Here is a 17832-nt window from a genome sequence, read left to right on the forward strand (position 1 = left end):
ACACCATCATCATGTCACATTACACACTTCTTTAAGTCAAGGTCTATGGTTATTTTCACTGAGGACATGTGTTGAAGAACAATGATCCATTACATAAAAGGTGTTGTAACACAAAGTGCTTTGCATGACGCGACACAATTCAGCTGATGGAAAGCGAGTGTCATGTAAAATTCAATTCATACACAATATTTTTGTCCCCTTGTCAAGTTGCATGTCTGTCTTCTCCCAGCAGTTGTTGCAAATGTAAAAATGTTTACAAACACAAAATAGACCAACTCAGTCTTTGTTGTAAATACACAAGAAATTCAAAAGTGTTAAATGTTTTGGTGTTAGCAGACTTTATGCAAAAGCAGAGTTAATTTTACTCTCACAGAGTCACATTCTGTTTATGTAACTCTGGGATGCATATTATTAGTAGTTAGGATCCAGTGACAAAACAAAGCGTTTCTGTATCAAATCTAGAGGTGTTAAAATGGAATCAGAAACTCTTGACTTCTCAACTCTGAACTCCGACAGCAACTGTAACACGACAGGAGTTCATTCTCTGACTCCGCCCCAGAATCACAGGTTCCCTCTGAAGCGACGCGGCAGAAGCCAAGTCATTTAAGGACAACTTACTTTCCACATGTCTGAGTTATTCACTGCGCTTGGAAAGTTTTTTTTTTTGTCTGAGATGGTTCATAACTATTATTTTGAGTTAAGATCAAGACATCACGTTCACCATATGGCTCGGTGTTATTAGTATATTTAGCTTAGCATACTAAGTGTTTGCGAAGTATAAAAATCGAGCCGGTGAACATTCAGTCAAATTCTTGCCTAACAATCAAATCCGTAATAATTTGGAGTTTTTCCATGATATTGAAGGTTTACATGAATAATGGTCAGATTTATCAACCAATTTTTTTTTCCTTTGAAAAACTGTAAAAGGCTTTTTCGTGTTGAAAGCATTATTCCTGCTGTTGGCTCTTCTTATTATGCAGCATAAATCCTTTTATTGCCTTTTTCTATATATTAGTACCAGTTTGGTTGAGGATGAATTGCCAGACATCAGCATCAACCTCCCCCTCCTGAAGAATCCCTCATGGATCCTTCGAAGATTATAGCTCCAAAAATTATGTAAGTGTCTGAAACTCCACAATTCTGTAATTGAGGCTTGTTGTTAAGAGTTGTAGTAAAAATGTATTTCTTCATTCCATTTTTAATTGTTCTGTTTTTTCTTTAGTTATGATCCAGAGACCAACACTGGCTATCGTACTCGGAGACTGAAGACTCTCCAATGTACTTTATGTCCCCGGCCAAAGTTCATGAACAGCCCAACAAAGCTGAAGACAATCTGTGTTAGTGAGTGGACAGCTCTTTGGGCAGAGAGGCCCAGTCTCTCATAAACAGAAATATAAATTGGGTAAGAGGGATGGACCTGAATATCAGGTTGGTCTGTTACGTACTGTAATATCTGGCAATCTACCTGTTGAAAGAACATTTACTGTATCATATTAGCTTTACTTTCTCCAAATTGTACTTTGAACAATTTCATGCATATTGTATTGAAGAAAACTGTATTAAGCATACTGCATTGTGTATTGCACAGCTGATATGTTAGACCTTTTCATAAGGTCTGACATTATGTGGAATAATGTGAAACATGCACATTATTCCACATTGTAATATGTTTTGTAATTATGGTGCACGTTTTGAAATAAATGCATTTGAGAAAAAATAATTGCCTCTTTATTAAATGTTTATTTTCCAAAGACTTTTTAAAAGTTCAAAACAATAAAATACTTATTTAATCCTCTCAGGCTCAAATTACTTGCAAAGACTAGCTAAGTAGCATTTAGTTGTTGCAAATCTACAACATCTGCCTGGAGAGGGTTAATATTAATTACAAATGACTCTTATGATGGTAAAAAAAAAGATACTCTGAGAGTTAATATTTAGATGTAACACTGAATTAGTGTTAGAAAGTGTTAAATGATTAAACAAATTTGATATTTGACACTTAGTTAAGGTAGCGAGTTAAATCAACACTTTCTGGTGTGGACCCATATAGACACTTTAGATGTGTTGAAATCAAATCTGACAGAGTTGAGTTGGGCCTGCTGGATTTGCTGTGTAGCTCTAAACCTCAATGTAAATAACAGCTTCCAGGACAGAATTACTATTATTTTTAAGCTGAGGGATCTTGGGGTACTAAATATATGTCACTGACTGCTGATTACAACTCTCCAGAAGGACAGAAAACAAATCTAAATGGTCCCTTTGAGATCATTGCCGGTTAGTTAAAATGTGGAGTTCTGGCTTCAGAACCTCATCTGCAAAAGATGGAGTTTACAGTCAACTTATTTTGGAGGAACGATTAGAAATTCTGCTCACGCACTTAGGTCCGCAACCAGTCAGAGGGCTAAAAATTTGATTAAAACAGCCGTTACAATAAAAACGTATTACAACAGAAGCAGAAAGTGTTGGGTGGAATCTGATGAAAAAATGCTGATGCAAAAGAAATAGGGTGTAAACTATAATTCCAGACAAATATTGGCATTACGATATTTTTCCATTTGATTGCATCTTTGTGTGAGCTGTATCTAATTATGTTTTCTTTTCACATGTAAACATTATGCGTAAACATATGTCAACACATGTTTGATTATCTGTAAAGAATCACAGACTTTTTTGTGAATACCTCCCTAATAGTCAAAACTGGTTTTACTCAACCCTCTGGTCATCATTACATATTAAATTACATAATCAGTCATTATTAATGGATTAACGTAACATTAGGGCTTCTAATTTATCTATGATTTAGGTTTTTTGGCAACTTTTCATCTTTGTGGAATAATTTACAAATTAGTTTTAATTATGATCAAATAAACAGATCAAATTGTCCTCATATTATCTTCAATGACAGTGGAAAATGTTTTAGCTTTAATGTCATTCTACTTTTTCTTGCCTTGTGGAACATCAGTAGATTATAAGCAAATATATTATTTAAATAATTTTTCAAAAAGTAAGTTTCATTAATTTTAACTTTTACATTTTTGAATGGCTTACAACTTAAGCACTTGGTGTGTTCACACTTTTACGCTCTTTGTTTGGCAATATACAACATCAAGACACACATCTTTTCCCCCTCAGTAAAACTGGTAGATCGAAATTACACATACAGACATATGATTTATGAAAACGAGCTTGGTCTAAGAACATCCTGACTGCCTGCAAAAAAATTAAATAATTCACAGGAAGATAGCTTTAGCTATGACCACGTTTGTCTCCAGGTATCAGCTTCCTGGAGATAGAAGCAGCCGTCCTGCCGCTGCTATCGCACGCCACATCAGTCTATGAAAATGAGTGACGTGGTATTTTTGGACTGACTCACTGCGCTGCAGAGTCGCACAGCTGCTGGCAGCAGATACCCATCGCTGTACTCTGTGCCTGCCGTCAGCGCTTCCTCATGATGCTGGTGGAAATCGCGGTTGAACGCGCACACACCCACACCCAGGGGCTCAAGCCACTGTAGCGGACACGCTGAAGCGTGATCAGGGTGAGCAGTGTGAAAGAGAAAAGAGGAGCATAAATGTGTGACTGAAGAGAAAAACCACATTGAAGAATTTGTGCTTTTACTGACTGGCTTCTTTCTGCTTTTCTCACCATGTAATTACAGTCTCAATGTGATAAAAAGGAAGTTTGATGTCCAGTGCAAGTATTAAGAAACTATTCTCAGTTTAAAATTAGACTTTAGGCCCGAACTGGATCTTATCTGCTTCACATTCTTCACAGCTTCAACTATCTATGTTTTCTTGTCTATTTAAACAGTTGTTCTTACAGAAGGTCTTGACTTATTTAGTTTCAACAGCTACTGTAAATGTTACGTCCCTCCATTCAAAACTGAAGCTTTAGTGCAGAACACGTTCTAAAAAGGTCAACTGCACAGGCATTTCCTGATGCAGCTAAGATCCAAAATCTAAGAAAGAAGGCTGCAACATGAGGCGAAGGCACAGTTCAGTGACTGTAAAATAAAAAAACAGCCAATAAATAAACCATGCCAACTTGTTTCCTTAGTTCCTCACTGTATCTGTCATACAATGTACACTAACCAAGCACAACCTTATTACCAATAATAGGTGATGTGAATAACACTCATGCTACTTATTGAACTGGCTTGGATGTAAAGCTGCATATCAATAAATTCGATTTTTAAAAAAAAATAGTTTAAGAAAAAAAATGATGTCGTATCTTCATCAAAAAGTAACATAATTTGTGTTTGGTAGATTATTTCTTTGTTGCAACATTGCTTCTTCCAAATAAATCTTAGAGCACTAGGATGAAGCTTCAATATGTTCTGTTTCTAAAGACAGCAATCATTTTATTTGATAAACAATGGCAAACAAATCAATAATAGAATAAAGTGTTTGGCACTGGCAGGGCGTCTGGTAGCTTTTCATAGATGCGACCTGAAGATTTTTCTGTGTCGCACGACTCACAAATGTTGCCACTTAAAAGATCATTTACAATCTTGACTTTGTCTGCTTTATAAGATTTGTTGCCAAAAAGCGTTTTCTCACAAAAAAAAGCACCAAACACACATTTTTTTACTTTTCATGCTTACTAAAAATGTGGCATATTTCAAGCAATTATTTCTGTTAATGCAGGTGACGGTTTGTAGTGAAAGAAAGCCTAAAGTTTTATTTCTCTGTAAATTTTAAATATTACGTAAGGCCAAAACAATAAGGATTTTAACATATATGTCTGATATTATGGCTTGTGTTTTAGATACATCACATCCTCAGATGCGAAGTTGATTGCCAAAAATAAACAGCAGGTATAACTGTGTTACGGCGTAAGGATTGATGGACCATAATAACCAAACCTGCTTAATATTTTTGGTGATATCCAGAAAAATGTGTGTTTATACTTCAACTTGTCCCAAGTAGTTAAATTTTGGGAATGAAATGACAACTTTATGTACTGAACAAAGAACGTGTAAGAAGGTATGGACGTCTAGTCCATGTACAAATATAAAAAAGAAAACAAAAAATTGAATTTACCCCATTTTATATGCTGTATTTCCATGTGGGTCGTTTTAATTACAAAGCATTTAAAGCAGTTAATCTGGAGTGAAAGTATAACCAGATTATGGTAAATCATTCAAAGTTAGAGAAAAATAATTTCTTATATCACCCTCACAGCGTTTTCTCATTAACTTATTCAGAGGCCACTGATAAAATGATAACCATCTCCTGGACAATGAAGTCTTTCAGGCTGCCAGAGAAGCCTGTGTCTCATTTACATGAATGGGGAACTGTGACTCTTTGTAATTCATTTTGCATTGAACATGTACAGCTTCCAGTTACATTCCTGGTCAAAAAGCAGCATCTTTTACGAATGGTAATCTGAAACTGAGCCGCCCTGAAGGACATGAGAGGGCGGCTGAGAGTGGGTGGGACCTCCCACAAAAGAGGGCTTGATTTGTGACTTATCCACTTGAACGCAACAATGCGAGCCCAGCAGACGTGTCCCTTGCAATTTAAATAATAGTAATACGAGAGCACTCAGAAAGAGAAGTCGCAGAGTAAAATGTGCGTCATTCCACATTATTCCTGTTTTAAACAATTGCACAAAATTAATTCAGTTGCATTAAATTTGTTCCTCACACAGCATCAATTCTTTTAGTAGTAGAAAAATCTCACATTCCTTTGGTCCATGACGCTTACAGAAATGTCACTACTCTAGTTTCTACAAGCTGCGATGGAATGAGAGAGAAAGCAACAGAATTAGTTGGAACAGGGAAAAGCTCCACGGCATGATAAACTTATGCAAAGTGTTGTACTTTTCCTGCTCATTAATAGGTTGGGCTTTAAGCAATGATAATGCATGCACACTTATGGAAATATACACTCGACTAGCGGAACAAGTCAGAGTCGGGCCAGGGGGCGGAGTTATTGACTGGGGTTCATACCTAAATAATAAAGCTCATGATAATGTAACTTTACAACATAGACATGCCTGCAACAGTGGATCCTATGAGTTTCACCACCACAGAGAGCGACCATGTCATGAACAACAGAAACATCAATCCATTGGTCACTAATGACGAAACATAAAGTCAAATCAGTTCCATCCAACCTTGGATGGATTCAGATCATTTTGACACTTTATCAATTTCAACTCAGAGCCTGAAGCCTGGTTGATACGTTGAAACGGGTACGCAGAGGCACGTGCCGCATGACTCAGTCCAGTTCATCTCAAAGACGAGGAACAAAATATTCCTCCAGTTTTTTCTTTTCCTTGCTCTATTTTTTCCATCATTTTCACTGTGCCGCTCCCTGGAGCTCCACTCATCTTAACTTAGCACGTGGAAATGCTCGAGCTAGTTTACCATCTGTTGCCAAGTGACTGATGATGATGTTGGTGGTAAAGCTTGTGACGAGCTTTACCCAGAATACAGTTGACAATATGGAAGATCCACTTGTAATTTTATGTCAAGTTAAATGTAGGAGTGAAAATAAAGCCAGTCATCTAGCACAACATCGTATTCAATATTTTACACCCACTATGTGACTAAAATCAGTCAGTCTTGTAAAGTTTTTAGCAACCATGAGTCAACAATGAGTGGGGCAGCCTACTATAATATAATCTACTGGGGCACCTCATTAAGTAAACCTACTTACACCAGGAGTTGTAAGTGTCCTTCAGACGTAAAGGACAGGATTCCTGAAGTCCTCAGAATTTAAAACAGCTGATATAGGTGCATGGGGCCTGATTTTTTTCTTTTTATTTGAAATAAGTTTGCACTTATACCGGTGATTATTACCATGATTCAAACAAAAACTGCCTAAAATTGACAGAAAAAACAGAAGCCCTTCATTGTCGCTGCACCCTTGTACAATGAGATTATATGTTTTGCAGTCGCGTCATCACATTTTCACACTTCGGACTACAAGTACGTCATGAAAAGTCATATACAAAAGTGGGTCAAATCTGAATTAAATCCGGGTTGGCAAAATGTTGACTTAATCTGTTTTAATTGAATAGATTTAAGCAAACACCACTGCAGAGTTATATGGTTGAAAAATGGCAAGCAGTCATTTCATAAACAAGATGTTTGTATGTTGGAGTAAGCGGACGTTTCTTGTTTTTTTGAAAGCGGAAATGCTAGAACTGTCTTTATGGAAAATGTCAGTACACAAAACAAATTCCAAAGAAGGAAGCTAAATATTTCCCCTTTTCAAGTTCTACTCTTATCTTATGCAACATACAACTATATTCAGCTTCTGACTCTCAAATTAGCAAATGGTAGTTGCTGATGTAATTTGAATTAATTTAATCTGTTCCAGCTTTTTTTCCCCCCACAGTTGTTAAAATATTTGCTAATTTTGTCGTCATCATGTGTTCCTGTTATCTGAGATGAAAACAGTGAGGATTAGAGTTACAAACATACATCACTCTGAGCAAAGTTGTTCTGAAAAAATACACACACACACACACACACACACAAAAATAAAAAAAAATTCCCTTCTCACCCACCGCGGGTGGTTCTTATCCTCTGAGCTCGGGTCCTCTACCAGAGGCCTGGGAGCTTGAGGGTTCTGCGCAGTATCTTGGCTGTGCCAAGGACTGCACATTTCTGGACTGAGATGTTGATGTTGTTCCTGGGATCTGTTGTAGCCACTGCTCCAGTTTGGGGGTTACTGCCCCGAGGGCCCGATGACCACAGGCACCACTGTGGTCTTCACCTTCCAGGCCCTCTCCAGTTCCTCCTGAGGCCCTGGTATTTCTCTAGTTCTCGTGCTCCTTTTTCCTGATGTTGCAATCACTTGGTATTGCTACATCTACCACAACGGCTTTCCTCTGATGTTTATCCACTACGACAATCTGGTTGGTTCGCCATTACCATTTTGTCTGTCTGGATCTGGAAGTCCCACAGGATCTTAGCTCTGGTGTTTCTCTACCACCTTTGGGTGTTTCCCACTTTGATCTCGGGGTTTCCAGTCCATATTCTGCACAGATGTTTCTGTACACTATGCCTGCCACTTGGTTATGTCGCTCCATGTACGCTTTCCTGCAAGTATCTTGCACCCTGCTGTGATGTGCTGGACTGTCTCAGGGGCCTCCTTGCACAACCTACACCTTGGGTCTTGTCTGGTGTGGTAGATCTGGGCCTCTATTGCTCTGGTGTTTAGGGCCTGTTCCTGGGCTGCCAGGATGAGGGCCTCTGTGCTGTCCTTGAGTCCAGCTTTTTCCAGCCATTGGTAGGATTTACTGATATCAGCCACTTGGGTTATTTGCTGGTGGTACATCCCATGTAGGGGTTTGTCCTCCCATGATGGTATCTCTGGCACCTCAACCTCCGTTCCTGTTGTCTGAGACATTCACTGAGCACATTGTCTGTTGAGGCTTTGTCTCTGATGTATTTATGGATCTTAGTTGTTTCGTCCTGGACAGTGGTTCTCACACTCACTAGTCCTCTGCCTCCTTCCTTGCGGCTCGTGTACAGTCTCAGGGTGCTGGATTTGGGATGGAACCCTCCATGCATTGTTAGTAGCTTTCTGGTCTTAATATCTGTGGCTTTTATCTCCTCCTTGGCCAGCTAATTATTCCAGCAGGGTATCTGATTACTGGCAAGGCATAGCTGTTTATCGCACGGATTTTGTTCTTGCCATTGAGCTGGCTTCTCAGGACTTGCCTTATTCGTTGGAGGTATTTAGCTGTGGCTCCTTTCCTTGTGACCTCATCGAGGTTGCCATTTGCTTGTGGTATACCTAGGTACTTGTAACTGTCCTCTATGTCTGCTATTGTTCCTTCTGGGAGTGAGACCCCTTCTGTGTGGATGACCTTCCCCCTTTTTGTGACCAGCCGACCACATTTCTCTAGTCCGAATGACATCCCAATGTCAGTGCTGTAGATCCTGGTGGTGTGGATCAGTGAGTCGATGTCTCGCTCACACTTGGCGTACAGCTTGATGTCATCCATGTAGAGTAGGTGACTGATATTGGCCCATTTTTGAGTCTGTATCCGTAGCCAGTCTTGTTGATAACTTGGCTGAGGGGGTTCAGGCCTATGCAGAACAGTAGCGGGGACAGAGCATCTCCTTGGTATGCCACATTTGATGGACACTTGTGCAAGTGGTTGCAGTTGGCTTCAAGGGTGGTTTTCCACAGCCTCATCGAGTTTGCAATGAAGGCTCTCAGAGTCTGTTGATGTTATACATCTCTAAGCATTCAATGATCCAAGTATGCGGCATTGAGTCATAGGCTTTGTAATCAATCCAAGCATGCACAGGTTGGTGTGTCGGGTTTTGCAGTCTCGGGCAACTGTGCGGTCTACGAGGAGTTGGTGTTTGGCTCTGCTATTTACACCGATACCCTTCTGTGCCGTGCTCATGTGTTTATCCATGTGTTTGCTTATCTTGGCCGCTATGATGCCTGACATGAGCTTCCAGGTTGTGGAGAGGCAGGTTATTGGTCGGTAGTTGGGTGGGACTGGACCCTTTGATGGATCCTTCTGGATTAGGATTGTCCGCCCTTCAGTTAACCATTCAGGGTGAGTCCCACTTTGTAGCAGCTGGTTCATTTGGGCTGCCATTCGCTCATGGAGAGCAGTGAGTTTCTTTAGCCAGTAGGCATGGATCATGTCAGGCCCTGGTGCTGTCCAGTTTTTCATACCTGAGACTCTTTCTTGGACATCTGTCACAGTGATGGTTACCGGGGCTTGCTCAGGGAGGTTGCTGTGGTCCTCTCGTAGAGAGATCAGCCACTGTGCATTGCTGTTGTGGGACGCCTCCCTTTCCCATATGCCTTTCCAGTATTGTTCCGTCTCCAGCCTTGGTGGGTCTGCTCTGTTGTTATTGTACCCTGCCATTGAGAGTACACCTTAGCTGGTTGAGTGGAGAAGAGCCGGTTAATCCTTCTGGATTCATTCTCCCTTGTGTATCTCTTTAGGCGGCTGGACAAGGCTTGGAGCCTCTGTTTGGCAGTCTCGAGTGCTTCAGGTATGGGCATCTGCCTGTACTTTCTGGGTACTGGTCTTTTCATTGCACCCTTGTGGAGCTCTGACAGTTGGCTCACTTCCCTCCTTGTTACCTTGATTTTAGCCTCTAACCGTCTTTTCCATGGTGGGTAGTGGGTCTCATGGTTGCTCTTATAGCCAAGTATCTCAAGGATCACTGATGCTGAGTTGTAGATCAGCTCATTGGTTTCTGTTATGGTGTTGGTAGGGATCGTTCTCAATGCTGCATTCACATTCTCAATGAGACTTTCAGATGGTACTTCACTCAGCCGTTGTAATTGGCGCCGGGGAGGCCTGGTTGTCATTCGGGTCATGATTCTCTCTCTCAGGTCAGCAGCTGTCTCGTTCAGCTCTGTTTCGCTCATTGGGGCCGTGTATCCCCCACTGGGGGGACTTGTAGTTAAGTCCCCACAGTCCTGACATCCGGGTTCCTCCCTTTTGCCGTAGCATTTGTGTTGTATCTCGTCAATCTCAATTGTGATAGCAGTTGCCGTTTGCGGATGTTGGAACACTGAGCTACTAGTTGTTTAGCGCTTAGTGTTGACTGGGGATGTCGAAGTAACCATTCCTTCCCCAGTCTTTGCATGTAACCTCTCTCACTAGGGTTACTTGAGTAGTAGCATTCCAACAGATCCATTTCATCTCTCGCCCATTTCCGTCTTGTTCCAGTAGCCCATTTGTCATCAAGGTGCTCTGGTTCCCCAACACCTGACGCAGACCTTGTTTGGCCGGGCGACGTCTGAGCCGGCATGTTATGCAACTTAGTATCTCTCATGGTATGAGGTAGGCAGTAGCTTGAAGGGTCTTGCCTAAGGACCCAGACTGGATTCGAACCCTGCCCTCGGGTGATATACTGATGCCTTATGTATTGAGCTATCCAGTCAGCTACATATATATATATATATATATATATATATATATATATATCAGACACATGGAAATGTCTGCATGTGTCTGAAAAATAAGAGGTGGCAGAGGTCATTAAATGAATTTATGGATCTCCATTTTGGAGGATAAACTTTCAGAGATAAAGATTCTAACACAAGGCGAACTGAAACGTAAAAAAAAGAATAGACAGAGATAAATTTGTTTTGGTATTTTTCCTAAAAAAAATGACTGGTGTGACCACAAAAAGCAAAAAGCATGACCTTCTTGCCATTGCTCCTTAAAGAAGACACTTCAAAGACTTCATGAGCTGATTTTGACTGTGCAAACATTAGAAATCTCATCTCTGATTTTATCAAAGGAACTGAGACATTTAAACCTTTCAGCGCTTTTTTTAAACATGTAAATCCTGATCCCCGCATCTCGCTCAACCCCAAAAAATTGATCCACAGTTGTGTAAGAATGAATGAGGTGAATAGTTTTGCTGAACATCAAAGTAGTCCATTATGCAAGTCTGACAGCCTGCTCATCTTTTACCTGCACTAAAAACCAGCTGTGTCACTGTCAGACTCACTTTTGCATGCGTGAGCCTATCATCTCTGCCCAGAGTGTTTGGTCTTCATAGAAGCTAATTTAATCAATGGCACAATGAACTTTCACTTCCCCTTCGAAAATAAAACAGGTACCATATCGTGTGATCAGATTTTTGCATGTCACAGAGACAGAAATAGCCTGTGTTTTATCAAAAAGAGGTAAAAAAGAGCTATTGAGAGTTGGACATCAGTATAGTCTAAAGCTGAGATCCAGAGAGGTCAAAAGGTGCGGGAAATTCCCCAATTTCTCTAGAAATTGGGGAATTTCAAGAGATAGGAAGACATGGAAAAGCTAGCCATTTAGAAAAACAAACCACTTGAATCTGTGCAAATTAATGATTTCCAGAATTTACCAGGAAACAATGAGTAACCTGCACTGCACAGGGACTTTAATTATAACATGGACAAACCTAACCTGACTCTGGTATGAGATACACATCTTGCTTTTTACGTCAACACCTCAACAAAAAACCCCTCAGAAAAGCAGATGTGTTGCAAAACTCTCACACCCACTGTTAATTATTAATGGTCGGTGTCCTTTTTTTTTTTTTTTAAACTTTTTTCCGTCTAAAAAGTTTTTGCGGCTCGTGTTTTAAGGAAAGGGGGCGATGAGAGGGGGAAAGACATGCAGCAAAGGTCACTGGGACTTGAACCCGCGACGTTGAGGACTGCAGCCTCCAAACGTGGAGCGTGCTCACCCCTGCGCCATCACAGCACGCCCCGGTTTCCATTTCTTTCAGATATTCCACCTCGCTCTTATCATGTTATGTATCTGGTGACTCGGGGCAAAAACAACCTTTGTTCATAAAAATGTTTGTTCCGTTTATTTGTTTCTGGCTAACTGTGTTTGAGACGAGTCAGTTCCACATTCGCTCACATTACCTATTCTGACATGAAACGTTCCATGCTGCTGAACAAACAGGTGTTCAATGACGCGGTGGGGAAAAAAAAAAATAAAAGAGAACAGAGTGGCTGTACAGAATCACGTCACTATGAATTGGTCCGTTTGTGCAGAACTAAAAATATGTATTTCCACAGAGAACAGAAGTTTTTGTTACTGCAAATTTTGCATAACATGAATTCTCTTTGAGATTTTCACAACATAACCGTGAGAAAAAATACTGGTTCCCAGTTCCTAATCAGTTCCCAATTCGAATTGACTTTATTCAAACCAGAAAAGAAGGTATCATTCCTACCACTGCGACTCTCTGAGATGTTATTGTAATTTAGCTTTTTGATCGGCAGCTTGTTAGAAATATTAGCTGGTTTAGAAAGTTATGTTCTTAACTTCAACATCGTAACTGTGTTTTTGAGATCAGAAATATTTTGAAAAAGTACAATAGGTCTTTTTTGTAAGCAATAAAAAAGGCAATTCAACAGTTATTTTTTTTCCATTCAGCTGATCAGCAATGCACAGCAAAATATAGGGGAGGGGCCGCAATGAGGAACTGTGTTCTAGATAGCTGGAGAAAACTTCTCTGTCAACTCATTTCTCTGATTGCACAAACTAAACTAAACCAGCACAAACTAAACTAGACCAGCCCAGGCATCCTCCAGTAAAAACAGATTCCCGAGTAATTCTTTAGCCAAAAACTCTAAGTATTGGTTCGACCATCCTACTGGCTCTGGACCAGACTTGGCTGAAAAGGGGATCTGAGCAGGACCTCGTTCCATTCCCGACCCCTTTGTGTTAGTCACACATCTCCTCACATGCCATTCTCAACCTCTGTCACCCGACCATCCATCCCTCACCAGACTGACCAGTGGGACAGGTGGATTTCAGGGAGGCTGCTTGGATGCCTCTGTCTCTTTGTTATGATAGTTCCCTGGCTGGGAGGACAGCATTTTTTAAATTATTTCACCCTAGAAACTTCTAAAAATAAGTAAATAAATTGTCTCATTTGTCATTTGTCTATGTTTTGTGCTTAGAGGGAAGTTCTAAAAAAAATTGGATGAGTCTTTTTGACTGTAAAGTGTAATAAATCAGTACAATTTTTGAATTTTCCACCTGCAACAGGTTGAGTCCAAAAAATATCAAGTTGATAATCTTATCTTCATAGATAATAAAAATAAATAAATTTAAAAAATACTCAACTGCAGAGTATACTTGCATCTACGTCCGTTTAAAAGCAGCTCAATGTGACATATTTTTCTCAATTAATTGTCATTAATGTTTACTCCAGACACCTCCAGCTAAATATGTTGTATAACTTAGCAATGTCCACTAAATATCTATATTTACTGACATCTTACAGCATGTTCTCAGGGTGAACTTGCTGGACTGCCGGTTCTGGTTCTGGTTATGTTGTGGATTTTACTTTCAATCGTTTCTCCACTTTTAAAGTGATCTTTCACAAGTTATTTTCAGACCTCTTCAACCTACTGTCTTCTTTCTGGAGCCATCAGACAGATCATTGATCTCGTCATGGTGTTCACGCTGACTTCAACGTTTAGGAACACATCAAATCAAAAGTCTGAGGTTTAAACATGACAAACCCCCCTTAAAACTGCAAAGTAATGATGTTCTCGTCATGCGGCTGTTTATTGGTTCAAGTGGAAATGCACAGGGAGGTGCCCTAATATATTCCTGAATAGAAATTGCATTTTGGTTATATTAAACGTTTAAAAGATATATAAATATTTTTAGTTCTGGTGTTAAACTGAATTTTCCAGTATTAATTGATTTTAAAACAGTTGAGGCTGTCCTCTTTTTTCCACGACTGTAAATGTAACTTGATTTGTATATTTTCTGTTTGAGTCTCAATAGTTTATCACAGTTAAATCTTTCCATCTTAACCAGTTAAAACTTTACATCGCTTCATTTCACTACAGATATATACAGTTAGGGCCAGAAATATTTGGACAGTAACACAATATTTGTGAGTTGGGCTCTGCATGCCACCGCATTGGATTTGAAATGAAACCTCTACAACAGAATTCAGTGCAGATTGTAACGTTTAATTTAAAGGGTTGAACAAAAATATGTGATAGAAAATGTAGGAATTGTACACATTTGTTTACAAACACTCCACATTTTAGGAGCTCAAAAGTAATTGGACATATAAAACATAACCAAACAAAAAAGTTTTTCTCATATTTTGTGCGAATCCTTTGGAGGCAATCACTGCCTTAAGTCTGGAACCCATGGACATCACCAAACGCTGGTTTCCTCCTTCTTAATGCTTTCCCAGGCCTTTACAGCCGCAGCCTTCAGGTCTTGCTTGTTAGTGGGTCTTTTCTGTTGAAGTCTGGATTTGAGCAAGTGAATGCATGCTCAATTGGGTTAAGATCTGGTGATTGACTTGGCCATTGCAGAATATTCCACCTTTTTGCTCTCATGAACTCCTGGGTAGCTTTGCTGTATGCTTGGGGTCATTATCCATCTGTACTGTGAAGCGCCGTCCAATCAACTTTGCAGCATTTGGCTGAATCTGGGCTGACAGTATATCCCGGTACACTTCAGAATTCATCCGGCTACTCTTGTCTGCTGTTATGTTATCAATAAACACAAGTGACCCAGTGCCATTGAAAGCCATGCATGCCCATGCCATCACGTTGCCTCCACATGTTTTACAGAGGATGTGGTGTGCCTGGATCATGTGCCGTTCCCTTTCTTCTCCAAACTTTTTTTCTTCCCATCATTCTGGTACAGGTTGATCTTTGTCTCGTCTGTCCATAGAATACTTTTCCAGAACTGGGCTGGCTTCTTGAGGTGTTTTTGGCAAATTTAACTCTGGCCTGTCTATTTTTGGAATTGATGAATGGTTTGCATCTACATGTGAACCCTTTGTATTTGCTTTCATGGAGTCTTCTCTTTACTGTGACTTAGAGACAGATACACCTACTTCCCTGAGAGTGTTCTGGACCTCAGTTGATGTTGTGAACGGGTTCTTCTTCACCAAAGAAAGTATGCGGCGATCATCCACCAACCGTTGTCTTCCGTGGACGCCCAGCCTTTTGAGTTTCCAAGCTCACCAGTCAATTCCTTTTTCCTCAGAATGTACCCGACTGTTGATTTTGCTACTCCAAGCATGTCTGCCATCTCTGTGATGGATTTTTTTCTTTTTTTTCAGCCTCAGGATGTTCTGCTTCACCTCAATTGAGAGCTCCTTTGACCGCATGTTGTCTGGTCACAGCAACAGCTTCCAATGCAAAACCACACACCTGGAAACAACCCCAGACCTTTTAACTTACTGATTACAGGTTAACGAGGAAAGGCCTTTTGAGTTACTTGCAGCCTTTAGAGTCCATTGTCCAATTACTTTTGGTCCCTTGAAAAAGAGGAGGCTCTGCATTACAGAGCTATGATTCCTAATCCTTTCTCCGATTTGGATGTGGAAACTCTCATATTGCAGCTGGGAGTGTGCACTTTCAGCCCATATTATATATAAATTGTATTTCTGAACATATTTTTGTCAACAGCTAAAATAACAAAACCTGTGTCACTGTCCAAATATTTCTGGCCCTAACTGTACATATACAGTTTTGGTTCAGGCAAAACTCAACCACTAGTTGTTATGAACCAAAGAACATTTTTAAACTGAAAACACATCAATTTACAAAAGATTAGTATTTTCTCTGACACCTGGTACACAGTTCGAGACGGTTAACTTCAGTTTTATATGCTGCCTTGATTGGATTTATTTGATGCCAGTTTACGTCTCATAATATTTCGACAACAGAAACATTTTTGACATTTCTGAGCATATTTGGGACTGAAATGTAAGAAACACCAATGCCAGAGTTTATTTCCCCTGTCAGCACCTAAGAACAGCTTACCTACGTCAATTTTCCCCAGATTTATTAATTACATCCATCAACCTGAAAGCAGCAAGAGCTCCACAGTTATACCTACTTTAAGCCGTTGTGAGCTAAGCAAAACCTTCTCATCAATATTTGTACATTTTTGTACCTGTAAGTCTGTTAAATTATAAAAAAATAACACATTTCTGCATAATTTAAAATTAAAAATCTAGTGTCCTAAATTTGTTCTGTTTCATATCTACAATTTACGTAACTTGCCTACTTCCTTACTTACTACTGTGAAGGAGGCCATGTTTTTTGTTTGTTTGTTTGCAATGTGTGTAGATATGAATATGTTAAACATCACAAGTTCTCTTGATTAAAGAAAATCTTGTCAGAAAATATTTCTTATGACTTCCAATATATATCCCTCTGCTGATGAAACTTTTCCAATCCAAGCACTTCTTATTAGTGACCTACAGGTAATCTCTCCTATCATTCACACCCACCAATACTTCAGAACAAAGCGACATTTGTCTTGATGTACAAGTTTCCAACCATAATTATTAAGTTTTTGGGTTTTTTCCAAATGTCATCTGTTTCTCCGAGGAAAACTAGAACTGAAGAATAAATGTTCAAACCCTGAACTTTTTTTTTTGTTTGTTGTTGGGGTTTTTTACCTTTTGAAATGTAGTTTGTGGCTATAAAGATGTAGTTGCTTCTTCTCTCCAATAAATAGTCATTTTTCATAAATAGTCCAATTCAATACATCCCTGATCAAATTAACCCACACAGGAACAAGAGCTCATGTTTGTTCTCACCGTATCTTCAGTTGAAGCCACTTCCTAAATAAATGTCCTAGTTTGTGAGTCTGAATGGGTTTGTGTGGGTCTGTGTGGGTCTGAGTGGGTCTGTGTTGGACTCTATCTGCTCTACCTGCGCAACAGGTGCAGTCACACCTGTCAGATTAAACCTGACTTGACTCTTCAAAAAATAAAAATTAAAATTAAAAACTAAAAAAAAAAAAACACCCTAATCTTGTTACCTCTATTTTTTTTTTTTTTTTTTTTTGGCGGAGGGTTTAAAAAAAAAGTTTCATATTTGAGTAAAATGTCGAAACCGAAGAGGTTTCCCTACCGGGAGGAGAGCGCCGAGAGCCAGCAGAGTCCACAGGGTGAAGCTGAAGCGCCGGAGCGGCTTCATGATGCCGCTCTCTCCTGATGGACTCAAAAACAAAAACAAGAGTCTTGGTGTCTTTACTGTCTTCTACTCGCTGACGGTCCTCATGTTTAAACTTCCTGCCTTGAAAACGCTAGCCCTCCCGGTCCCCACTCTGCTTCTTTCGGACGGGCGCCAGCGACATCAGTGAAGTTCAAAGTGAGAGGAGAGAAAGTTAGTTTTTTTTTTTTTTTTCCCTCCTCCTCGCTGGTTTAACGGAGGGGCGGAGCGTCGTGACTGAGCCACTCCTCTCATCAGCAGCAGTTTGTTTGGCTTTTTATCAGCGTTATTCAGGCGTCTTGAGAGGAAACGCTCTCGTTCTGGAAGCCTTTCGAGGAAAGAAAGGCCTCGCCGCGGACCCGCATGTCCAGCCGAGAGAGCGCAGCGCGTC

General features: G+C 40.0%; 1 protein-coding gene across 2 annotated transcripts in view; it reads right to left on the bottom strand.

Moving 5' to 3' along the window:
• The window catches only part of LOC129361280 (receptor-type tyrosine-protein phosphatase eta-like), a 54130-nt gene extending 36544 nt beyond the window's left edge, over positions 1-17586 (bottom strand). The window contains exon 1 of one of the 2 annotated variants that reach the window (XM_055032035.1): positions 17361-17585. In XM_055032035.1, the coding sequence (XP_054888010.1) occupies positions 17361-17426 (66 nt within the window). In that variant the 5' untranslated portion in view covers positions 17427-17585. Of the gene's footprint in view, positions 1-17360 lie in introns of both variants that reach the window. The other variant, XM_055032045.1, reaches the window with a different exon arrangement.
• Positions 17587-17832: the final 246 nt, after the last annotated feature.

Source organism: Poeciliopsis prolifica, unplaced genomic scaffold (genome assembly GCF_027474105.1).
Source record: "Poeciliopsis prolifica strain line A6 unplaced genomic scaffold, Auburn_PproV2 SCAFFOLD001, whole genome shotgun sequence".
In the NCBI taxonomy this organism is placed as follows: Eukaryota; Metazoa; Chordata; class Actinopteri; order Cyprinodontiformes; family Poeciliidae; genus Poeciliopsis; species Poeciliopsis prolifica.